A 26,479-nucleotide genomic window follows, 5' to 3' on the forward strand; every position below is an offset into this window, starting at 1 on the left:
ATTTCTAGATATTTTTGTACAAACCTGCGCAGAATTCCACCCAGCAGAGAAGCGTTGAGGCACTCAGGCGGTGACAGTCTTCTTTTCACCTCTGCAATAGTGACTTTATACTTGGAGGTGGAGCTGAGTAGTGACAGTCGACCCGGTACGGAGCAGAAGAGATCTGTCGGATTCACCACGCAAGTTCCACCTGCCGGGGAAACGCCAGACAATTTGTCAGAAAAATACCGCAGTCACTTTTCAGGGCATGGACTGACACAGATCGAAATACATTTAAGTACATGATTTTTTCATGGCTGCCATGGCGCCCAATGGGCGCCAGCTGCGGCTCCTTGACAGAGAGGCTTCCCTTTCTGTTTCAGTGCTCTCACTCACCCTTTGTCAGTCCGTCAACGAACCTTTACACCCGCAAGACAATGTAAAGAGCGGAGCGTTAAATACCGTCTGTGGGGTGGAATTTGAATGTAAACATAGTTAACTACCACTAGATGGTGCTATCGCTTTAAGAATGCACTCGAAAGACATGTTGTAAATATGTGACGTCTGTCGCCTAATTGTATGTGCGTGTGTGTATATATCCATCCATCCGTTATCTGCACCGCTTATCCTCAGTAGGGTAAGAGGGGTGTTTGAGCCCATCCCAGCTATCATCGGGCAGTGGGCTGGGGACACCCCGAACTGGTTGCCAGCCAGTCGCAGGGCACACAGAGAAAGACAACTCACTAGCTCATTCACACCCAGGGACAATTACTCACCCGCTCATTCACACGTAGGGACAATTGGGACCGGCCAATTAACCTGACATGCATGTTTTTAGAATGTGGGAGGAAACCGGAGTGCCCGAAGAAAACCCACGCTAGCACGTGGAGAACATGCAAACTCCACACAGGAAGGTTTAATCCTATGACCTCAGAACTGTGCCGCCTATGGTATATACATAATAAATACATTGAAAAATATATACAGTACCATAAAATTTTCCATTATCAAACATTTTTGAAAAAGGACCAGGGAGTCAATAGAAAGCGCCAAAGAGCTGCTTGTTGCTAAGACCTGACTTAAACCAACGTGCCAAACCAGTGAGAAGGTACCCTTCCAGTGCATTGTGGGTCTGTATTCTATTATTTATCCGCCTCGATATCAAATCTAACAGCGGGGGGTGAGTCGCTTTGTTATCAGTCCATGATTTGATGGAAACGGAGGCAAAAATACCATTTAGGCCAAGCAGAACAAGGCTCCCGGCGATAATGTCCGTGCCAGAACTTGATGCAATGAGGGTGGCCAACGTGGAAGCATTTGGCCGGTGACTAAGGTTTCTAACCTACATTTGAGAACAAGGAATACATTATTTAGCGGTAGAACAAATGTGCCAGCCCTTGTGTTACTCTCCTTACCAGAGAAACAAAATGAAGGCTTCTGAGGACATACTAGATTTCATTAGTGAGTGTTTGACATACATTCCGTGGCGAGCGATGGCGGTGTCAAAAACAGAAAAAAGGTCAAAAGCCAGGAGAGGAGAGTAGACGTGGTCGAGAACAAAACAGGTCGTAATTCGGGACGGGAGAGCAGACGTGGTTGAGATCAAACTGATCGTAGCGGGAGACAAACGGGCAAAAACATAGGACAGGTGAAAAACAGAGATTCGCAGATGGATCGACAAAAGGGGACTGACAGGAATGAGTTTAAATACTGACAGGGAGCCAATCTGTCAACAAGCTGCAACGGGCGGGGCCAATTGCGAGCCATGGCAACTGTGAGAGAAACTGGCGCCACACGGGCGGGGCCAATTGGGCACCATGGCAACCGTGACATTATGGGCTTTATTTTTGTGAACTTATCAGCACATGGTTTCAATTCATTGTATTGTACTTTTGCGGTTTTCACCATCCAGAAAAGGGAATTCAAGTCTCAATATCACATCCACTGTCAGTCCTTCTTTTGTAGCTTAACTCAGTGTCATATCGGTGACACTACACTGGCATCTTTGTTGTAAATTAAACGTAATTGTGATTGTTTCTCCGATAGAGTAAAGCTATCTTCAGAACGAATGAAGTCCGAGAAATCGTAAAATACTAAATTTATCGAGATCGGAGAACAAGGCAGTCATGCGCGGGAACACAAACGCCAGTGTTTCGGCAATCACTGGGCAGAAGAGATCGAACCCGGACAGGACATACGGGATCAATACCGGTTACTGGTTGCACGAGCAGGATACCGGACAGCAGAAGACAGACAGGATCGATACTGGATACTGGTGAATCGAGCAAGATACTGGACAGGACGAGACAGGCGGGATCGATACCGGATACTGATTACACGAGCAGGATACCGGACAGCACAAGACAGACGTGATCGATACTGGATACTGGAGAATGGAGCAAGATACCGGACAGGACGAGACAGACGGGATCGATACCCGATACTGGAGACTAGAGCAAGATATTGGACAGGATGAGACAGACGGGGTTGATACCAGATACTGGAGACCGGAACAAGATACCGGACAGGATGAGACAGGCGGGATCGATTCCGGATACTAGATAGATAAACAGGATACCGGGCAGAGTGAAAATACAGTCTTGCAAGTGCAGAGGTTCGTTGACAGACTGACAAGGAGTGAATGAGAGCACTGAGTTTAAATAGAAGGGAAGCCAATCAGGCAATGAGCAGCAGCTGGCGCCCAACGGGCGGGCCCAAGTGAGTGCAATGGGCAACCGTGACACAAATTTAGACCTATTTTTCCATTTTTTTGGTAAAATGTTTGAATATAATAAACATTCCCAATTTGCAGATGAATGTATAACATGCTTAAAGTCATGGAGTGTGATATTTAGTGCCTCCTAGCGGTACAATAAAATACTTTCATTCATTTTGTTTTAAAATACTTATAAAATATTTATATTTTTAATACATAGTGGTATCCCTAGCTAAAAGCCACCGCCATGTTTGTCTGGCATCTTGCTGGTATGCTTCGCTCTTGGTACCAGTTTACGTTATAATATACAGTGCCATCTAGTGGTCAAATATTAAAAACCAGGGCTTTAATAATCTGCACCCTGTGTTGAGTCAAGCGTATCATGCTTATTATTTTTCATTTTACTTTTATTTTTATTTTTTGTACTTTTTTTCAACTGTTAACTGTTAACTTTCTCACGTTCGACTGTTTCATTCCAATTTATGTCACGATGCAATGTTCAATCGATAATAATTTATTTATAAATGTAGGATACTTTCATAAAAACAGTCTCAAGGCGCCCTCTGCCGGAGCAACGTGGTACTACAATCCTCAACTTGACAACAACATTCAATGCACTTTATCCATGGTCGATGAAGATTACAGACACTATTGATAATCCATGTTCATCGATTAGTTGTTGCGGCCCTAGTAGGAATGTCATGTAAATGCGTCCGAGTCTTCAATCTGTGACCTGTCAGTCAGATTCACACACCCTGACAAGGCTGGTGCACCCCTCAAAGCCGCAGGTTCACCTCCTATTAATTCCCCCCTAAAAAATGTTTTGATACAAAGTAGTTTGTATTTGACGTTGCCAAGGGCGATCGAAAGCAGCTATCGCTGCGGCAGAGTGGAGCGTGCGGGCCCAGAGGCGATAGCGCTATTTAAGCGACGGAGAGTAGCCTGGGGCGGCGGCGCGAGCGGCGCGAGCGGCGGGCGGGATCACACGCAAAATCAAGCGCTCCTTTTAAAAGCCCTTTGCTAGAAATTCCAGTAAAAGAGGAACGCTGGCCAAAATGGTGTTTTTCTCATTGTTTAACATTGTTTGCGACGTTCTACATGCACGCGTGTCTGGTGACTCGTTCGTTGAGGGGGCGGGGGCGGGACGATCCAAATGTCGATATATTAGATACCGAGAGTACTTGGATCAGGTCGATACTCGTTGTCTCTTGTAAAGTTGTACTGTAGGATTTGTGTTAAGCTGATAAGACCGATAAACCTCTGCCATCGAGTAGTCTGCTAGTAGCGCCCTCTGGTGGCTAAATAGGGAAGATCAGATTTCATTTATCGGTTCCCTTGAGGAAGGGGTGTTCAAATCTTTTTAGCCTGTGGGCCGGGATAGTTGATGAAAGAGAGAAAGAAAGGAGAGAGTGAAAAAGGGAAAACGAAAAAGACAGGGAGAGGGTGAAAAGGGAACATGAGAGAGATTAATCAAGGAAATGAGTAAGAGAGAAAGAGAGTAAAATGGGAAGATGAGAGATGAATCGAGAAAAAAGAGTAAGAAAAAAAAAGTAAAAAGGGAAAATAAGAGGGGTATATTGAAAAAAAGAGCGAGGGGGATAAAGGGGGAGTAAAAAGGGAACATGAGAGGAATAAATCGAGAAAAGATAGAAAGAGAGAAAAAGAGAGAGTGAAAAGGGAAAATTAGAGGGATTCATCGAGAAAACGAGTGAGAGAGAAAGAGAGTAAAATGGGAACATGAGAGATGAATCGAGAAAAAGAGTGAGAGAAAAAAGTAAAAAGTGAAAATTAGAGGGATGAATTGAAAAAAGAGCAAGAGAGAAAGGGCAAGTAAAAAGGGGAAATGAGAGAAAGAAATCGAGAAAAGAGTAAGAGAAAGAAAAAGAGAGAGTGAAAAGGAAAGGTTAGAGGGATTCATCGAAAAAAAACGAGAGAGAGAGAAAATAGAGAAAATTTGAAAGGGAAAATGAGAGGGATAAATTCCGAAAAGTGAGAAAGAGCAAAAAAGTAAAATTAGAGAGCGGAAGAGAGAAAAAGAGTGAGAGGGAAAAATAGAGTGAAAAGTGAAAATGAGAGAGGTAAAGAGTGAGAGAAAATGAGAGGGATGAATCAAGAAAGAGAGAGTGTTTGTTTTTTTTCTCCTGTTCTAGGGTTTTTTTATTTATTTATTTGCTTAAAATTCTTACCTTCATTTGTTTTTTAGCTTTTATTCTTCCCTTTTTCTTTTTTTTCCTTCTTTTTTTGCTTGATTTGGACCCTTTTCTATGTCATTTTGTATCTACCGCTACATAATCATCATATATGGATGAAACCGAAAATATCTGAGCAGCGTGGTAGGCTAAAGATTCGACTCTTTTTAGTGAGCCGAGCCAAAAGAGCCGGTTCAAGCAAACGGGACAGAATTCCAATCGCCTCCTCATCGAGATGTTAAGTCCGCGGACGACACATCTCTATTTGGGATGCGGTTATCCCTTGCTGTATCGCGGTTCACTTATCACTTTTTCGCTACTTTGGGATTTCCAATGTGTTCTGCATTATGATTGGCTAAGCAGTCGCCCCGCCCCCTTTTTGTGGTTGTACACGTATACTTGAAGAACATATGTGCCAATCTTTTGCTTTTTCAGGGTTCTCTGAAAGCCACCATGCTAACAATGGAAAAATAAAGGGTCTTTCAGTGAATATGGATACATGCTGTCAGGAAACGGACCGAGAAGCAGGGAGTCAAAACTCATATGCGTAGACGATCTGTCACTTTAATTAGGAAATAAAAGTTGTCTGACACACAAACGGACCAAAGGCAGGCAGTCCCAAAAGGAGCGTTTAAGTACTCCAAAAGCAATCAGTCCAATGCGTCTCAGCCGGTGTCAAGGGGCGGGGCCAGCTGGGCGCCATGACAACCGTGCAGGACATGACACATGCAGTACTGTATGAATTTCCTTTCTTATAAGGTCTATATAAAGCTTTTGATTTTTTCGCAGGTCCAGACATTTTGTTTAAAGACTAATATGGCTCTTTAAACATTTTGTATCGCCAAGCATAAAGGAACATCGTTGCAGTTTTCTGTTACATCCACACGATGGCGCCAAAGTAGAGTGTGAAGCAAAAAAAAAGCTCATTAGTAAAGATTATTTTGAACATTAAAATTTATACACATTTATAAAGCAAAGTACTTCTATTAAAAATTTATTTGTACTTTGGTTTTGTACGATGTAGTGTTTTATAAATTGTATGCCCACTTCTATATTGGCATGTCAAAGTATAATTCTGTATTATAGTACTACTGTTGTGGTATTTTCCTAGTATTTACATAGAAGCATTTTTGTTGTATTTTCGTAGTATTTTGACATATTACTGAAGATGTATTCTTCTAGCATTTCTGTATTATTTTTTGTATACCTCTGTTGTATTATAGTGTTAGTGTAGTAGTATTTTTATGGATATCCATGGGACTAGTCTGTATTATTTTTGTAGTGTCATGTAGTATTACTCTAGATTTATTTTTTAGCATTGGTGGTATTTTTGTAGTCATATTTTTGTAGCATTTCTGCAGTATTTTGTAATGTCTGTAATAGTATTTCTGTTTTGTAAGATAGCTGTAGTAGCATTTCCTTAGTAGTATTTTGTTGTATTTTGTAGTATTACTCTAGATGTGTTTTGGTGAGGTTCTTGGAGTACTTTTTTTGTATTTCTGCAGTAATTTTATAGTATTTCTGCAGTGTGTTTCTAACATAAGTGTAGTTGTATCTTTGTATCAGGGTATTATTGTAGTTCATTTTTTGGGGGTATTTCTTTTTGTAGTACTTCCGTCATATGCCCGTAGTAGTATTTCTGTGATATTTTGAAGTGTTACTGTTAATGTGTTTTTATGGTATTTCTGTTTGTAGTAGTATTTTAGTTGTATTCATGTATTGTTTTCCTAATATCATTGATGTATTTTTGTAGTACTTTTGTAGTATTTCTGTGATATTTTGAGGTATTATTGTAGATGTGTTTCAATCGTATGTCTGTAGAGGTCTTCGTGTAGTATTTCTGAATTCATTTTGTAGTATTTTTGTAGCATTTTTGTAATACTTCTGTAGTAGTATTTCTGTATTATAGTGTTAGTGTAGTAGTATTTTTTTTAGTATTTTCATAGAAGTGTTTTGAAGTTCTGTAGAGGTATTTCTGTAGCATTTATGCAGAATTTTTGTAGTACTTCTGTTGTATTCCATAAAATTACTCATAGTAAGTCTGTGATATTGTTCTAATATTACTGGTGTATTCTTGTAGTACTTTTGTAGTATTTCTGTAGTAGTATTTCTACATTATTTTTCTAATATTAATTATGTATTTTGTAGTAATTCTGTATTTTTTGTAGTATTCCTGCATTATTTTTCCAATATTACTGATATCTTTTTTCTTGTACTTCTGTAGTAATATTTTAGTCATATTTCTGTGATATTTTTCTAATATTGCTGATGTATTTTTGTAGTACTTCTGTAGTATGCCCGTAGTAGTATTTCTGTGATATTTTGAAGTATTACTGTAAATGTGTTTTTATTGTATTTCTGTACATAGTAGTATTTTAGTCGTATTCCAGTATTATTTTTTTAGTATTATTGATGTATTTTTGTAGTACTTTTGTAGTATTTCCGTGATATATCATATTATTACTGTAGATGTGATTTGATGTTATTTCTGTAGTATTTTAGTCCTATTTCTGTGATATTTTTTTAATATTACTGATGTTTTTTGTAGTACTTCTGTAGTATGCCCATAGCAGTATGTCTGTGAAATTTTGAAGTATTACTGTAAATGTGTTTTTATGTTGTTTCTGTGGTATTTTAGGAGTATTACAGTATTATTTTTCTAACATTACTGATGTATTTTCGTAGTACTTTTATAGTATTTCTGCGCTATATTATATTATTACTGTAGATGTGATTGTATGGTATTTCTGTAGATTTCTAGTAGTAATTCTGCATTATTTTTCTCATATTACTGTGGTATGTTGTAGTACTTCAGAAGTACTTCCATAGTGCAAGTACCACAATTTTTTAATTTTCAACATAAAAAATATGATTTTTTTTTATTCAGAATGGTAAATCGGGGGTTGTATTTCTGTCATATTTTGAAGTATTACTGTAGATGTGTTTTACGGTATTTATTGGAGTATTATTTCTCAAATATATATGTTTTGTTGTCGGAATGAAAGCAAAATGATATGTAAAATGATTTATAAGGTCCCTGTTTTTGTAGTTTTCTGCAGTCGTATTGCTTTCAAACCCCGACGGAATGCATGTGGCCCACGGGCCGCAGTTTACCCACCCCTCCTCTCAGGATGATGAATATTCATGCGTTCGACTCCACAGTCAGAAAGAACAAGACGAATATGATGTGTGCTGAATCCGGGGCCGCGCTCTATATTAGCATATGAAAGCGTCCGCCCGAGGCGAGAGAAGCTATCGATACGGGAGCGCGCACTAAAGCAAAGATTATTGGTTGTGATGCGGCTGAGCTCAGGGCCAAATTGTGCGCACCATTAAGCGAATGTGATGGCGGAGGGATTCCCGCGTCAGTCCCGTAGAAAAGCCGCAACATCGAAGGACTGATGAAAAATTCAACTGAGACACGTGGCTTTTCCTCCCTGGGCGTGCACGTGGAATGAAAAAAACACGCACGATTTCCTGAACAAACACGGATAAAAACACACGCGCACACGAAAAACTACGTCTCAATCATATATAAATATATCTATGATATAAAATCCCTGTTTTAAAAACTAAATTGTATGTTTAGTTTTCAGTATTACTGTAAAAATATTTATAGTACCAGTTAATTTTCCATTATCATTATCTTTGTAGTATGTCCGAATTAGTTTTGTACTATTTCCACAGTAGTGCTTCTCTAGTAATCATTATGTAGTATTTCCAAAATAGAATACTTTAGTATATCTCTCGTATATTTGCAGTATTCCTGTCGTCATATTTTTCTAGCAGTATGTTTGAAGTATTCCTGTCATATTGTTACTGTAGTATGTTTTTTATTGTTTTAGAGTATTACTATATTTTTGAAGTATTTCATAGTGTATTTTTGAGTATTGCTAAATATTTTAAGTAGTTTCTTTTTGTCGTAGTTTGATGATAATATTCTTTCTGTATTTCTGTAGTAATATATAGATATAAACTATAATATAGTAATAGCATAGTAGCTGCATATTTTTAGGATTTGTGTACAGTATTAATATTCTAGTGTTTTTAAGTACTTCATAGTGTATTTTTTTGTGAGTATTGCTTAATATTTTAAGTAGTTTTTTTTTGGTAGTATTTCCATGGTAATATTCTTGCTGTATTTCTGCAGAAATAAATATATATATATAAATATATATAATAACTATAGTATAGTAATATCATATTAAGTGCATATTTGTAGTATTTTGGTATTTTTGAATTATTTCATAGTGGATTTATTGCTAAAGATTTTAAGTAGTTTCTTTTTGTAGTATTTCAATGATAATATTCTTGCTGTATTTCTGCAGTAATATATATAATAACTATAATATAGTGATAGGATAGTAGTTGCATATTCGTGGTATTTGTGTACAGTATTAACACTGTAATGGTATTTCTGAAGTATTTCATAGTGTATTTTTTTGAGTATTGCTAAAGATTTTAAGTAGTTTTTTGTAGTATTTCCATGGTAATATTCTTGCTGTATTTCTGCAGTAATATATAAAATAACTACGATATAGTAATATAGCAGTTGCATATTTGTGTACAGTATTAATACTGTAGTGGTATTTTTGTGGTATTTCTATTGAATTTTATTCGTTTCAGAATGAAAGAAAAATCAATATTTTAGGTTCCTATTTTCAAGCACTACATTTGATATTTAGTTTTGTAGTACTATTGTAGTAGTATTTAGTTGAATGCATACAAAGGGGCCATGGAGAAAATGGCACCAATAAAATATATATATATATATATATATATATATATATATATATATATATATATATATATATATATATATATATATATATATATATAAACACAGTTTATTCAATGTATTTCGTTTTAATGGTATTCAAATAAAACATTCTTGATTCTTAGTTTTACACAAAAACGGTGTAATCATTGGCAGTAAATACATTTGTATTAATAAATAGGCATGAAATAATAATCTTATTCTGAGTTACAGGTAAGAAGATGACGAGCAACAAGGACAATGACGCAATAATAAATAATAAACAATACACAAAAGAAACAATCAGTAATAAACGACAGATAGTGAATCATCAACAATAAATAATAAACAATACACAAAATAAGTCATAAATAATAAAAAATACCTAATAATAAATAATCAACAATAAATAATTACAAAATAAATAATCAACAATAGATAATTAAAAAAAATCTGCAATTGGGTCTTACCTCTCCGGATGACACCCCCTTGACCGTTAAGCACAAGCCCACACTGCGCTTCCACGGAGCCCTTGGAAGGAAAACCCACGCATATTAGCAAAAACATATACAAAATTATTTGGATTTACCAAATACGCCGAATTACAAGTCCAAAAAAAAACAATAAAAATGTACATACGAAATGTGTTAAATACGTAAAAAATGTCAAGGTTGATATTCTCGCAGACGCAAAACGGTTTGTTGGAACCAAGCCAGATGATTTGTTGATATTAAGCTTTTTGTATTTTTATTTATCGTTTTTAAAAGACGTAGATGAGGCTACGATATTAAACAGGATGAACACGCAATAAGGTAAAAAATTGCAGGGTAAATAGGCAAACCTAAGCCTGAATTTTAATTTATTTTGGATTAATAGTGCAACATAACAAAAGTCCAACATATTTTTATACATTTTGTGGTCAATTCAATTTTTTTTATTCTTTTTTAGGATTATTAATATGTAAAATACTAGAATCGAGCAAAATGATCCACTGTCCATCATACCAGAGTATTTTACATATTACATTTATATTCTAACATAGTTTCATGAAAAAGAAGATCCTTAGAGTGAGCCAGGTTGTCTCATATAGCAGATCTAATTTGACATATTTTTGGTAAAACATTATCTGACATTTTCAAGATCAAATATATATGTGTTTATGTGTATAGTTATGTATTTTACTACGTTCAAAGTACTCATGAATACGCTCATTTTGTATTCAACGATTTTTCAATATTGGTGGGGCTTTAGTTGATACCATTTTTTTTATGTAATGGGCCTTCTCAGTCCAATAGAATTAATTTCTTTGACTACTTTTGTAGTCACAGGAATCAGTATTCCAATTATTGCAAGTGACACTATTTTTTTACTTATTTTCTTCACTCATCTTGAGTTAATCTTGTTTTTTTTAAATATTATTTTATGCATACATGGGTATAGTTTCTTTTTTTACGCTGGCAACTGTGCGGACAGCAAAGTAAGAATTTCATTCATCTTTTTAATATTCGTAATATTCTTTTATGTGTATTGTCTCTTAGTTTCTATTTTTATGCTGGAAACTGTGTGGACAGCAAAGTAAGAATTTCATTTATCGTGCATTTTTATCTTTTAATATTCATAATATTCTTCTATATATTTAGTTTTATAGTTCCTATTTTTACACTAGCAACAGAGTGAACAGCAAAGTAGGAGTTGTATTTATCTTGTGTTTTTATCCCTTAATATTCGTAATATTATTTTATTCATGCATGTATTCAGTTTTTTAGTTTCTATTTTTACGCTGGCAACTGCGTGGACAGCAAAGTAAGAATGTCATTAATCGTGTATTTTCATGTTCGTAATATTATTTTAGGTATACATGTATTTAGTTTACTGGTTTCTATTTTTACGCTGGCAACTGTATGGACAGGAAAGCAAGAATTTCATTAATCTTGTATTTTTATCTTTTAATATTTGGAATGTTCTTTTTATGTAAACATTTATATGTTCCCGCGACCCTACTGAGGATAAGCGGTGCAGCTAATGAGATGAGATGATTTATATAGTTTCCTAGTTTTTTTTTTTACGCTGGCAACTGTGTGGACAGCAAAGTGAGAAGTTCATTAATCTTGTGTTACCTTTTAATATTCGTCTCATTCTTTTATGTATACATGTTTTTAGTTTCCTAGTTTCTATTTTTTATGCTGGCAACTTAGGGGACCACAAAGTAAGAATTTCATTAATCTTGTATTTTTATCTTTTAATATTCGTCATATATTTTTATGTATATAGTTTCTTAGTTCCTATTTTTACGCTGGCAACTGTTTTGACAGCAAGGTAAGAATTTTTTTGGGTGGTGTATCTTTATCTTTTAATATTCGTAATATTCTTTTATGTATACATTTATATAGTTTCTTAGTTTCTATTTTTACACTGTCAACTGTGTGGACAGCAAAATAAGAAGTTCATTCATCTTGTGTTATCTATTAATATTCGTAATATTCGTTTATGTGTACATGTATATAGTTTCTTAGTTTCTATTTTTACTCCGGCAACTGCGCGGACAGCAAAGTAATATATTCATTGTGCAGGAAACCGTGGTTCTTTCCTGTTTACCGTTCTTTACTGACCATAAACACTTTGAATCTTAACACATAAGTATTTTGAAATGTTAATCCAGACCTTGGCAAGCATTATGGAAGTATTTAAAATAGGTGTCAGTCCAATTTGATTGTGCAAAATCAAACGAAAACGAGCTCTTTCATCGATCACAAACAAAGGTAAACACAAGTATTCCCTCGAACAATTCACACTCATTGGGAATTCTGAGAGTGCACGGAGTCCAAATAATTAAACATCAAAGACATTTTTAACCTCAAAAGTCAAAGTAGCAAGCAAGTCTGATTTGCATAATCAATGCGCGGACGATTCGAACGTCCAACCTTGTCTGCACACGTGAGCACCGCGTGCCGGTTTTTACTCTATACACAACATCACCATGCAAGGATAGACTCTCTCTTTCTTTTCTTTTTTTAATTCGGTACCATAATGCCCCCGTGCAAGCCTCAAGGTCTGTGCCCCGTAAAAAAAGCCCACCACCCGATTATAATAGAGTGTGCAAAAGCGATTTATTTCCCACATAAAACCGGCTCCTCTTCTGTCCCTCTTTCTCCCATTGCAAAGCTAAAGTGATTATAAGATCAATATACAAAAGGCAAAGATCTTGCATGAATTAGCTTAGCAACCGGGGGGGCGGCTTTTGTTCGCCTTCAAAATCGGTTGCGGGCGTGCACGTATGACAGTGGATTTGGTGCACCGCAGAATCGTCGCATCTGCTCCCCTTTTCGCCTCCAGACAGCTCACTTTTCTTTCTTTTTTGATCATTATTTCTCCGTATATTTTGTTCTACTCTGAATAATACGAATAAAGTAATAATTATGATAAAATGTTTCCGAAGCGTCTTTTAGGACACTATAGGTTGTTGGACACAAAATAAAAATCAGTGATATCGATATCAAAACAAACAAAATTCAGTATGCGACGACCACAATTATTCTCTTTCAAAACAGTTTGAATTTCCAACATAAATATCATAATTTTGGCTCATAATGGTAAATTGGTGACCATATATGGTTTCTTAGCTGAAATTATGTGCGGCTATTTTAATTTTTATGCGTCAAAACTGCTTGATTTTTCCATTTTATACCATATAATTTGTGCACAATGGTGACTTTGTACAGTGAACTTTCTCAAAATTGAGAATATTTACAATTATTATCCAACAAAACAGTTTGATTTTATCATCATAAATCATAGGATTTTGCATATAATGTCAAATTGGTGATTGTATACTCTATATTACTATGTATCACGTTCCCTATTTTTTTATGAGCTGAAAATATGTGCAGCTACTAAATAAACAATTCGGCAAAACTGTTTGAATTCCCAACTTAAAAAGTACAATTTTCTCCATTATGGTAATTGTTGACGATATGAACTTGGGCAAAATTATTTCTCATTTGAAAAATATGTGCGGCTACCTCAATTATCAAACTGTTTGAATTTCCAACATAAATTGTATAATTTTGGCACATCATGGTAAATTGGTGACTATATACTCTTGACTTGCCCGAGATTATTTCTTAGGTGTTAATATGTGCTACTAAACTATGATTATTATCCTGCATGACTGTTTGAATTGACAAAATAAGAAGGATCATTTTCTGCATTAAGGTAATTGTTGACTATATTAACTTGTCCTAATTTGCTTCTTATCTGTAAATATGTGCGGCTAAACTATGTTTAATATCCTGCAAGACTGTTTGAATTTCCAGAATAAAAAGGATCATTTTTGCATTAGGGTAATTGTTGACTATTTTAACTGGTCCTAATTTGCTCCTTATCTGCAAATATGTGCGGCTAAACTATGATTACTATCCTGCAATATCGTTTGAATTTCCAGAATAAAAATGATTATTTTCTGCATTATGGTAATTGTTGACTATATTTATTCGCACAAAACTTTCTCATCCAAAAAGTGTGTGCAACTCCATAAAGTACAATCCTACAAAACTGTTCGAATTACCCCCAAAATAAATATAATTATGGCGCATAACAGTAGTTCGGTTTCCACTTAACATGGCCCGAAAATGGTTTCTCACACGTTCGAAAAGGAAGCTTGTTTAAATCCGATCAGATGTCGCTGCATAAGGAACAAAGTTGATTGACGTTAAGTCGGTAATTGGATCAACTACGGTGCTTTGTGGTGTTCTCGGAGACCTTTTGTGTCCGTTAATCCTTCTCGGCTGCAGAATGGAGAAAACAGCCGCTTTTCTTCGCTTCACGGTTACACCCGGACGCCCATGCGCATGCACAAAAACAGGTTGTTTTTGTTAAAATCTCCACTACTTCTTTAACGGTGTAAAGCGGGTCGCGTGTGCACGTGGTGGAATAAAAGGTGCGCGGCTTTTACGAGGATTGTATAGACTGCCAGTCAATTAACCTTTGCGGGAGGGGGAAAAAAGGACGCTTGCCTTTTGCAGGCGCGGCTCAGTGCACTTGACATTTACTCGCTGCATTCAGAGGAACGCCCCCCGCCCCCCAAAGCCCACCGCCCTTCTTCTTTTCTGGCAAGCATATGATCCAGACTTTTATATTATGCATCGTTCTTCGCCTTTTTCCTTCGCATTTATGGAGCGAAACAGTCAGCAGACTGGTAGACATCTGGCGTCCTCTTTTCCACTCATATTTTGGAATTATGCTGGTCTTAGTGGGTGGGAGGGAGGGGGTCTTGGCCAATGTGGCATGGTCGCCTGGGGGTTGACCATTTTATTAAGACGGGACTAGAATTTTCTATACCATATTTCTTGCACTATAGAGCAGGCGCGCCCGTTAAATGATTGAAAAAATATATTTTTAGTTTTTTTTTTCTAAATAAATACAAACCGAATGCATTGCCGGGTGTTTCTCCTTTTCTTTCTCATACCCTTTCTTCTATTTTTCTTTATTTTTTTCTCTATCTTCGCAAACTGAGAAAAATAGAGCGTTTCGATCATTTTTTATCCGTAGTTTGTATTCTTCCTTTTGTTTATCAGCAGTCGGACACCACCCGGTCGCAAAGTGCGCATTATACCCGAGTGTGCGTTATGCACAAATAAATACGGTGATTTTTATACACGAGCGCGCGTTTTACACGAATAAATATGGTAATTTCTCGACACAAGTGCGCGTTATACACGAATGAATGCGGGGTTGTTTTTTTACATTAGGGTGGGAATTATATACAAATAAATAAGGTACTTTCTTGTTAGAGCTGTGTGTGCGTTGTTAAACATGAATAACTGTGTTAATCTTTATACACTAGTATGTGTTATACTCGAATAAATACGGTAATTATTGTTGGGTGCAGGTTATAAACTAGTGCGCGTTACACATGGATGGATTCAAAAATTTGGATATACGGGTGTGCACTATACAGAAATATAAACGGTATTTTTTTTTGTTTGGGGCGCACGTTATACACAAGTACGTGTTATTTACGAATAAACACTGTCATTTTTCGTTTGGGGTGCACGTTATACACGAGTGCGCCTTATACATGAATAAATTCCCCAAAATGCATTCACGAGTGTGCGCAATGCATTAATAAAAACGGTAATTTTTAGTATGGCTGGACGTTATAAACAAGTGTGGTTATTTACGAATACAAACAGTCGTTATATTTGTCAGAGGTGTGCGTTATAAATGAATTAAAATGGTCATTTTTATACACTAGTGTGCATTTCACTCAAATTAATATAGTAATTGTTTTTATTGGGGGCGCCGTTATAACCCAGTGCGCATGATACACGAATAAACACGGTTTCCTTTTGTTAGGTGTGCGCGTTAGATGAGTGTGCGTTACACATGAATAATTACGGTAATTTTTTTTTTCGTTAGAGCTTCACTTTATAGACGAATATTCGCCGTATTTTCTGTTAGGTGCGTGCGTTACACATGAATCCGTGTTATACACTATTAAAATGGCAATTTTTCTACATTACGCATACATTTTTGTTAGGGGTGCAGGTTATACACAAGTGCACGTTATACATGAATAAATACGGTATTTCTTTTCTTTTGGGCTTCACTTTATACACGAATAAATACGGTATTTTCTGTTAGGTGCGTGCGTTACACATGGATGCGTGTTTTACACTATTAAAATTGTAATTTTTCTACATTACGCATACATTTTTGTTAGGGGTGCAGGTTATACAGAAGTGCGCGTTATATATGAATAAGTACGGTAATTTTCTTGTTTGGGCTTCACGTTATAGACTAATGAATACGGTATTTTTGTTAGTGTGTGCGTTACACACGAATGCGTTTTATACACTATGAAAATGGTAGTTTTTCTGCATTATGTATACATTTTTGTTAGGGGTGCAGGTTATACACAATTGCGCGTTATATATGAATACGGTCATTATTTTGTTAGTTTTAGACAGAAATAAATACGGTATTTTGTTTTCTCAGTGCAGGGCCCTACCTGCAGGTCATCCGCAGTCGCAGGGAGACCGAGTCCGGCTGCGGGTAGCAGTCTCTGGTCCGGGTGGTGCATCCCGACCCCATAGGCCTGGGATCCGTGCGAGGTCATAAGGGAAAGGTCGTGTCGCCGATACGCGTCCAGGCAACCCAACTCTCGCCGTTGTTGCTCGTCCAGACATGACGACTTGAGTGCCGATCGCGCGTTGTGCAGATTGATGAAGTCCGCCGGTTCCCCGTGGTGGATCTGCTGGTAGTACTGACCCGAATGGAGCGAATTGAGACCGTAGGCCTCCGGGGCCACCGCTGGGTGCGAATGCTGGAACTCATAATGGAAGGACTGGTGGTGCAGGGGGGTGTACTGGTGGTTGGCGGAGAAGTACGGGGAGGCGAACTCGCTTCCCGTCGGTGGATACGTGAGAGGGGATGAGGAGGAGTAGGCCACCGAGGAATTGGCCACGGATTCCAGGCAACCCAGCTGCATCAGCCGATAGCTGTTTGACCCGTCGTGTCGTATCTGCAGGATCCAAATTCCAAATTTACTCACTTTTCCATTTAAAATGCTGCATAAAAACATGAATTGTACTAGAATCTAACACTGGGGGTCAGTTGAGTCCCTTGCAAATCCCTGGTGGCGCTCGGACGCTTTTTCGAAAACTTTGTTAATGGAAAAATATACAATTTCTGTAGGAGGACAAACGTTCCGAACATTTTCCAATGAATATGGAGGTATTCAGTATTTATCAAGGGTCAGCAACAGGCGGCGGTGTGGCGGCACTCGGACGCTTTTTCAAAAACTTTGATAATGGAAAAATATACAATTTCTGTAGGAGGACAAACGTTCCGAAAATTTTCCAATGAATGTGGATGTACATTATTTATCGAGATTCAGGATCAGTCAAACCGCATGCGGCTCTTTGGACCGCCGGCGTTTTTTCAAAAATTTGATCATGAAAAAATATATTGTTTGTGTAGGAGGACAAACTTCACTCAGACATTCTGAAGATTTTCCAATGAATATGGATGTACTCAGTATCGAGGGTCAGCAACAGGTGGCAGTGTGGCGGCACTCTGCCGCTTTTTTGAAAATTTTTGATAATGGAAAAATCTACAGTTTCAGTAGGAGGACAAACTTTACACAAATATTTTGAAAATGTTCCAATGAATATGGATGGATGCAGTATTTATTGAGGGTCGGAGGCAGTCGAACCACATGCAGCTCTTTGGAGCTCCCTGGTGGCGCACTCGAGTATTTTCAAAAAAATTGATAATGGAAAAATATATGATTTCTGTAGGAGAATAGGCTTAACACAAACATTTTTGAAAATTTTCCAACAAATATGAATGTATACAGTATTTATCGAGGGTCGGCAGCAGTCCAACTGCATGCGGCTCTTGGGAGCCCCCTAGTGGTTCCCTGGAACTTTGTCAAAGATATTTGCTAATGGGAAAATATATGGTTTTCGTAGGAGAACGTTCTTAACACCTCCCAATGAATATGGGATATGGGGAGTGTAATTATACAGTATGTGTTGCCTCCCTTATAAGACTTAAATAAAGCTTTTATTTTTTAAGGCTCTGACATGTTGACATATAGTTTTTCCTTTAACCTGAAAGTTATAACAACTTAATATTCCTTACAATATGGATTTCTTTCAAATATCATCAAAATGACGCATCTCAATTTTTTAAATCTTTTTTAAATTTCTTGCTTAAACGGGTCACATAATTTAGACAACTGAGCAGCATGAGTGGGAAGCAAATTGACCCGTCGTCCCTTTTACTCAGGATCCAGATTCAACTCTGAATCCAAAACCGAATGTATTTTGATAGCGGTTCTTAAACACCGACGTCCAACTCAAAGTACTTAGTAAGTACATACAGTACACCCCCCCAGTATAGATGACATTTATCTTTTCTTAAAACCAAACCATTTAAAATCGATTTAATATTCCTTTAAATCCAGATTTCTCGCCAATACCTTGCCATGTGAAACAGACGCATCCTGATAATTGTTTATGTTTTTCTTTTTTAAATGTATTGCAGTCTTTAACATTGTAAACATTGGAAAAACGAATAAAAACTGGAAACACGTCTCTCACACACACACGACAGTAGCGATCATGTAAATGCAAAAAAACGAATTCATAATTTAAAAATCTCTTATTCTAAATTATGATATAACTCCAATTTATTGTACAGTGACCCTTTTTATTCTGAGGTACTTTAAAGTCGGCTAACTCATATTCACATCACAAAATATAATTAAAAATATTGACTTTTCAGTGTAACAACAAACTGATATACAAGAATAAACTTTACATTTTGTACGTCACAAAAAATCTAAATGAACTCATTATCCCTGAAAAACACAGGAAACCTAAATCAAAATATTGGTTCCACCCCATAAAAGTGATTTTTCTGTAGTCTTGCGAAAAGACGCATTTGCTCTGGATTTCCTCCTTTTTTCACCCGGTGTGCTATCCATTTGGATTTTTAATTTTATTTCATTTATACGTTTTCGGTTAAAACAGAAATAAATAAGTCTTCCAGATCAATTTAAAATCTGACTGACAGAAAGAATTGAAGACCTGGGTTAGCTCGTGAGCAACTTAACACACAATATTATTATTATCATTATTATTATTATTATTACTATGTTATGCTATTTCTAATATTCTCATGTTTAACACAGGAGGAGAAGTATACGGTAAAAACAACTCAGAAATTGAGTATGTGACAATATGATCGTGTCTTAACTAATTGATATAAGAGACAATTTAATTTATTTCGGGGGACGGGTCTCTTGAAAACCTTTTCATTTCATTATTTTCGTGATAAGAGTTTTTTCGCAACACGATTTAAAAGATAAACTTTATTTAAATCAATTAAAATAAATACATATATATATACTAAACAGGACGTACTTTAGATAAATATACAACCTTTATTTACATTCATTAAAATAAAAAATATATACTTATACATTACGTACTTTAGATAAATGTACAACCTTTATTTACATCGACTAAAATAAAGAAAATATATACTATACAGTACATACTTTAAATATACAACCTTTATTTACATCAATTAGAATTAAAAAATATATACTATCAGTACGTATTTTAGATGAATAAACAAAAGAAGATTAACATATCAAAAGTGTCTTTGAGTATCATATATTATAGGAGTTAGGAGCGATACTATTTTAATTTTGTAGCGTAATTTATTTGTTTTTCAATTTCTGTTTTCTTATTTGATTTTAAATATTTCGTCAGAATATTGTAATATATAACATTGTCGGGTAATAATGTTATTTTTGTGTAAATAGTTAATTTTTAATGTTAATTTTTGTTAATTCCTGAATTATATGAGAAGGAAAATGTTTAGGTTTGGTCACGTTGAGTTTCCGTAGTTTGTAGTCTTTCGGAGCTTTTTAGTACTTGATTTTCAGTTTTAGAAAATAAAAATAATTCAGTGATCCTTTGATATAGTGTTAAAGGAACACGTCAAGGGATAGTGTGTAAGATCTGACCACTAGATGTCACTGTATTGTGTCCTGCATGGGAAAACGAGTAGGAAGATTACGAATTACGGGGACTCGGAGTGACCAAACCGCACTAATTATCTTTTTTTTAGGGGGCCAGTATTTTGCATCGAAATAAAAGAATGAAAGGGGGAAAAAAAGAAGAAAAAGTGCAAAAAGAGAAAAAAGGATGAAAGAAGTAGAAAACGAAGGAGAAAAATGGAAGAAAGGGGGGGGAATAAAAAATGGGGGGAGGAAGAAAATGCTGTATTTTAATCTAAAAAGAGGAACACACACACAATTGAAAAAAACAAGAAAATACAAAAATGATAAAGGAGACTAAAAACAAGATATAATAGTATTACTTGTAAAATTCCTTAAACGTATGTAGCCGGGTGCAAGAAAGCCCTTTTATTTATCTGTATAATTACGTTGAGGTTCATTTTACAGTCTTTAAGTAATCGAAATTAATTTGTTCTCAGAATAAAATGCCCGAACTAAAACTACAAAAAGTAACATTTTCATAAATAGGAAGCCAACAAGAAACGAGAGGAATAAATAACGGATGTATTCTCGTTTTAATTGTATTCCTACACATGATTTCGGGCTAACTGATTCGCTAATTGGGGCGCGTTACCCCAAATCTAACAATACAAATTGAACCATTTAAATTAGAGCATTAATAACAAAGTATTTGTTTTTACTTGATTTCAGTGAACTATGCATATAAGATGCTGACGTCACGAAGCCTTGATAAATAATAATACGCGTTATTTTGCATGGATTTAAATTGTTTTTTTTTATATTTTGAGGGGACGGTTTTTTAACAAGCCTTTGGTGTTTATTTCATTTTGGGATTGCATATAAATCAAAAAATAAACGAGGAAATACACAAAAGCGACACACGGGTTTCCGAAAAGTTTTGCATCAAAATGCCAAATACAAGAAATCGAACATCTTACCTCCGCGTCGTGGACTAGTCCTGGGAAGGTCGCTGACATTGTGTTTTTTGTCTCCACTGCCGCTCCCCTCTCTCCTCTCCTTTGTTACTTACGAAAAAAAGCCTTAAAATCCAAACCCAAAATGCGCAAGGAACGGAAAGACACCAAGCACCTCCCGCGTCGGTAGCAGCGAGCGAGCAAAGCGAGCGTCTCCCCTCTGCAAAAAACGGGGGTTGCTTCACGGATTTTGTACTTGCAGGCTATTTCTCGGCTGATGTCGTAGGTCCCTTGGTAATATGGAAGTTAACAAAATGAAGCATCGGCGCCGAGGAATGGGAGGACAATAGACGGGAGTGGAGCGTCCCAGGAGACCTGCAACGAATAAATATTATATCTTCGTCTTGAGGAGCGAGTACTCGCTGCTCCTTTTACGTTTTTTTTTATTTTGTTTCCCTATTTTGGGACGGACGCTTCCCGTTTTTTGACTGGTTTGGCCGTTGGATTTCTTTTTAAACTTGATTGCATTTGCGTCTTTGTACCTTTTTTGTACAATTTGCACAGAAATGCCAATTAAAAACAACATGTCTTTTATTTTTCTACTGTTATTTTTTGGGTTATTTCTAGGAAAAGTTCTAATACTTAAATATCATTTAGGGGATTTTGGGGGGGATTTTAACAACAACAGCACTCCTGTTTTCTTTTGTTGATATTTTGCAAACGGATTTACCAAATACAATGTAAGTTTGATCGATATAATCAATACGTTTAGGCTAAGAAGTAATACTCGAGTATTTAATTGTTTGAAAACTAGATTACACTCTATGCAGTTTACTATTATCGCTTTTGTCTTGTGCAGGCGGACTTGTTTTGTTTTTCCTTCCGTGGCTAATTTCGATAATGGGTCTTTTTTTACATTCTGCGGCCATGACATGAAATGAATATTTTATTCTTGAAAATGCAAAATATATGCGTTTTGTGGGAGTTCTTTTTTCGGTATTTCGATTTTAAAGGGGATTTTTTTTTTTAGTTTTCGGTTTTTATATTGTACTATAATTGCGATACTCCATATTCTTATTCTATTGTCATACCTTTATAATCACGACCTTGTCATTTTTATTGCTCTAAAAGTCTTTTGTGTTATCTTTTTCTCTTTAAAGTATTTATTTCATGTTTACCCTGGAGCGCCATAGTTAATCCCATTGCATACAATGTGATCCCACGTTGATATCAATGACAATAAAGACAGTTTTCTGCTATTCTTTATATATGTCTTTAAATGAATATTTTATATTTGAAAATGCAAAAATGTATGCGTTTTGGGGAGTTCTTTTTTCGGTATTTCGATTTTAAAGGAGATTTTATTTAGTTTTCGGTTTTTATATTGTACTATATTTGTGATACTCTATATTTTTATTGTACTGTTATCATACCTCCATAATCACGACCTTGTCATTTTTATCTTTCTAAAAGTCTTTTGTCCTATGTTTTTCTCTTTAAAGTATTTATTTCATGTTTACCCAGGAACGCCATATTTAATCCCGTTGCATACAATGTGATCCCACGTTGATATCAATGACAATAAAGACAGTTTTCTGCTATTTTTTATATATGTCTTGAAATGAATATTTTATTCGTGAAAATGCTAAATCTATGCGTTTCGGGTGAGTTCTTTTTTAATGTTCCGATTTTTAAGTGGATTTTTTTTTTTCGTTTTCGGTTTTTATATAGTACTATGTTTCCGATACTCTATACTCTTATTGTACTGTTATCATACCTCTATAATCAAGACCTTGACATTTTTATTGCTCTAAAAGTACTTTGTCTTATTTTTTCTCTTTAAAATATTCATTTCGTGTTTACCTTGGAGCGCCACATTTAATCCCGTTGCATACAATGTGATCCCACGTTGATATCAATGACAATAAAGACAGTTTTCTGCTATTTTTCATATATGTCTTTAAATGAATATTTTATTCTTTAAAATACAAAACTATATACGCATTGATACGCATTCGGGGTAGTTGTTTCGGGAAGGATGCGGGGAATATCGAATTATGTCATATTTAAAATGATTGTTTCTGGGAAAATTTATTGTTTTTAATATTATTCCACTGCTTCTTAATGCACTATTAATATAACCTGGGCCAGTCTCTAAGCACTAGGTTGTAAATTGTTTTGCCTATTTATTCAGACAGCCTTTTGTCTCATTTTTCACCCAGGAGTGCAGTGTCTAATCTCTTTGCATATGTTTGAACACTTTGATATCAATGACAAAAGAGTATTCTGTTCTTTTCTGTTCTGTTCTATTCTATTATATTCTATTCTATTCCATCCTATTCTATTATCCCATATCATATCATATTCTATTCTACTCTTTTCTATTCTATTATCCCATATCCTATTCTATTACATTATATCCTATTCGATTCTATTATCTAACATCGTATTCTATTCTATTATCCTATATCCTATCCTATATACTATCCTACTCTACTATCCTATAAATTATCCAATTATCCCATATCCTATTCTATTATCCCATGTTCTATTCTATTATCGCATATCATATTCTATTATTTTATTCCATATCCTATTATTTTCTCTTATTCCATATGCTATTCTTTTCTATTATCTTATTTTATTATCCCATATCCTATTCTATTATCCCATATCCTATTCTATTATCCCCTATTCCATTCTATTGTCCAATATCCTATTCTATTCTCCCATATCCTATTATATTCTATTATTGCATATCCTATTTTTTAAATTCCATATCCTATTATTTTCTAGTATCCCATATCTTATTATATTTTCCCATATCCTATTTTATGATCCCATATCCTATTCTATTATCCCATATCTTATCCTATTCTATTATCCTATCCTATCCTATCCTTTTATCCTATCTCATATCCTAATCTTTTATCCAAAATCCTATCCTATTCTGTTATCCTATATCCTATCCTATTTTATTATCCTAGATCTTATCTTACTTTATTATCCTATATCTTATCCTATTATCCTATATCTTATCATATTATCCTACAGCTTATTCTATTATCATATATCAAATTCTATTTTACTCTATCTTATATTATTCTATTTTATCCTGTCCTAACTTATTATTCTATTCTATTCTATTCTATTCTATTCTATTCTATTCTATTCTATTCTATTCTATTCTATTCTATTCTATTCTATTCTATCATTATCGAATGCGTTCATCTGTCCAAATATTTGACCAAAGGTGCAAAAATCACGAGTGTCTCTCCCCCCCTATTCACCGCGAAAAATCGATATGATTAAAAATGTGTATTTACTGCATCCCACGTGCAAAGACAAGAAACAATATATCGCCAATGCCCAAGGTAAGAAAATGACAAAGCCTGCAGAACTGCAAAAGGCCGGTGATGTGTTTTGGGGGGTGTTCCATGTCTCGTCTAAATTCAAACTGTCACGTTTTTTGGGGTTATTTTTTTTTCTTTTTTTTTTGCACGTCAGCTGGATAAGCTTAGCATGATCTGGAGACGCGCATGCAGACGCCACCACGCATGCACCGAGTGAGTCTGCCTACAATTTAATTAAGAAACTATTTATCCCGCCCATCTGTTCCATGCCCGCCCGCCCTTCATTCTGTTATTAGGCCTATTCAATACAGTACACTCACTTCTGCAATCAAGTGGTGTCCCAATTCATTACAGGTTCATGCAGGTCTAACCCGGGTTGCGTGAAGGCGGCTGATTTTATCCGTGGTTGGATGAATAAATGAATTGATGAAGGAAAAGATGAATGAACGAACAAACGAAGGAATGGGGTCGCATCTCGATGGAGGTTGAGGTCCAACCTGAGTTGACCGTTGGGAGAAGAAGAGAAGAAGAAAAGAGACATTAATGCCATTCATATCAACGTGATGAAAACATTAAAATTAGACATAGCATTCCAAGGTAATTGCAATAAAGACTTCAAAACGAGATAAATAATATGAAAGATATCGAGATCATACTCCTATTTTATTCCTGCAGTCCAAATTATCAAAATTGGATGATTTAGTAAAATTTTTCACTGCACAACTGCTATTTAAGGTCAACAAAAACATAGTGCCAGAACACATCCATAAATGATTTATTCGGAAAGAGGGAAATTATAATTTAAGGGGCTGTAGTAAATTCATAATCCCAACGGTGAGCACCAACAGGAAAAGTAAATGTGTGTGGAGTGAATCTTTGGAACAATTTACAAGACGAGATCAAACAATGTCCAAATATTCACCTGTTCAGATTTAAGTACAAAAAAACATTACTGGCGGAATACAGAGAGGAAGTAAATGGGTGATACGAGAGATTAGGAATAGTGCGTGTAGAACTATGGTTAACTTTGTTGTTATTGTTGCTATTGTTATATCATAACTGTTATTATTTATATTATTACTATTGTTGTTATTATCATTGGTGTATTTGGTGGGGAAGATGAAGGGGTAGGGAATATAAGCATTTGCTTCTTACTACCCCTTTTCGAACCTATTATGTAACATTATATTGCTGTTGAGTTATTGTTTTTGTTCTGTTTTTATTTTAATGTTCGAATAAAGTTTTCATTCAAAGACTGTGAGAATAAATAGGCAAAAATATCCACAACATAGAGCTTAGAGACCGGCCTACGGTTATAATAGTAGTTCAAATGAAGAATATTGCAACTGTGCAAAGAAAAGTGGTGAAATAACACGAGCAGCAATAAAAGGAAATCACAAAAAAAGTCGCAAAACGGACGTTTTTGCAGTTTTGCGCGCTTGTTTATGTTGGTGATGGCCCTGGGGAAGAAACTTTCTCTGAGTCTAGTCCTTGACGACTATGTGCACGATTGGCTAAAAAAAGAGAGTAGAAAGAGAAGAAAACTAGCTGGGGAGATAATAGTTATCCAATAAATGAATAAATGAATGAATTAACTAATTATGAATGAATGAATGAATGAATTAATTGATTAATTAACTATGAATGAATGAATGGATTATTAAATGAACGGATAAGGATCCTTTGGCAAGCACGATGATCTTTCTTGCGGTTTTCACTAAGTTATCAATTAGTCAGCACAAACCTACCTATATAGTAAAATACCAAGTGCTAATTTAACACTGAAAGAGTAAAAATTAACACTGCCCTAATATGAATGAATAGATCAATCAATGAATGGCCTTCATTGTTAAACGAAATTGGAGAGCAAGTAAAAGTAATTCAAAAAGTAAAAATGGGCAACGAAAAATAAAAATAAAAAAGTAAATATATATATATATATATATATATATATATATATATATATATATATATATATATATATATATATATATATATATATATATATATATAT

The 26,479-nt window shown here is 35.5% G+C and overlaps 1 protein-coding gene across 1 annotated transcript in view; it reads right to left on the reverse strand.

Annotated features, from left to right (window-relative positions):
- The window catches only part of tfap2d (transcription factor AP-2 delta (activating enhancer binding protein 2 delta)), a 35,607-nt gene extending 14,165 nt beyond the window's left edge, over window positions 1–21,442 (reverse strand). The window contains exons 1-4 of the mRNA XM_088324844.1: window positions 21,137–21,442; window positions 16,650–17,162; window positions 10,111–10,171; window positions 25–190 (exon numbers count right to left, since the gene is read on the reverse strand). Of these exons, the coding sequence (XP_088180970.1) occupies window positions 25–190; window positions 10,111–10,171; window positions 16,650–17,162; window positions 21,137–21,175 (779 nt within the window). The 5' untranslated portion in view covers window positions 21,176–21,442. The remainder of the gene's footprint in view (window positions 1–24; window positions 191–10,110; window positions 10,172–16,649; window positions 17,163–21,136) is intronic.
- Window positions 21,443–26,479: the final 5,037 nt, after the last annotated feature.

The sequence above is a fragment of the Urocampus carinirostris genome, chromosome 20 (assembly GCF_059441175.1).
Source record: "Urocampus carinirostris isolate Australia breed hairy pipefish chromosome 20, RoL_Ucar_1.0, whole genome shotgun sequence".
In the NCBI taxonomy this organism is placed as follows: Eukaryota; Metazoa; Chordata; class Actinopteri; order Syngnathiformes; family Syngnathidae; genus Urocampus; species Urocampus carinirostris.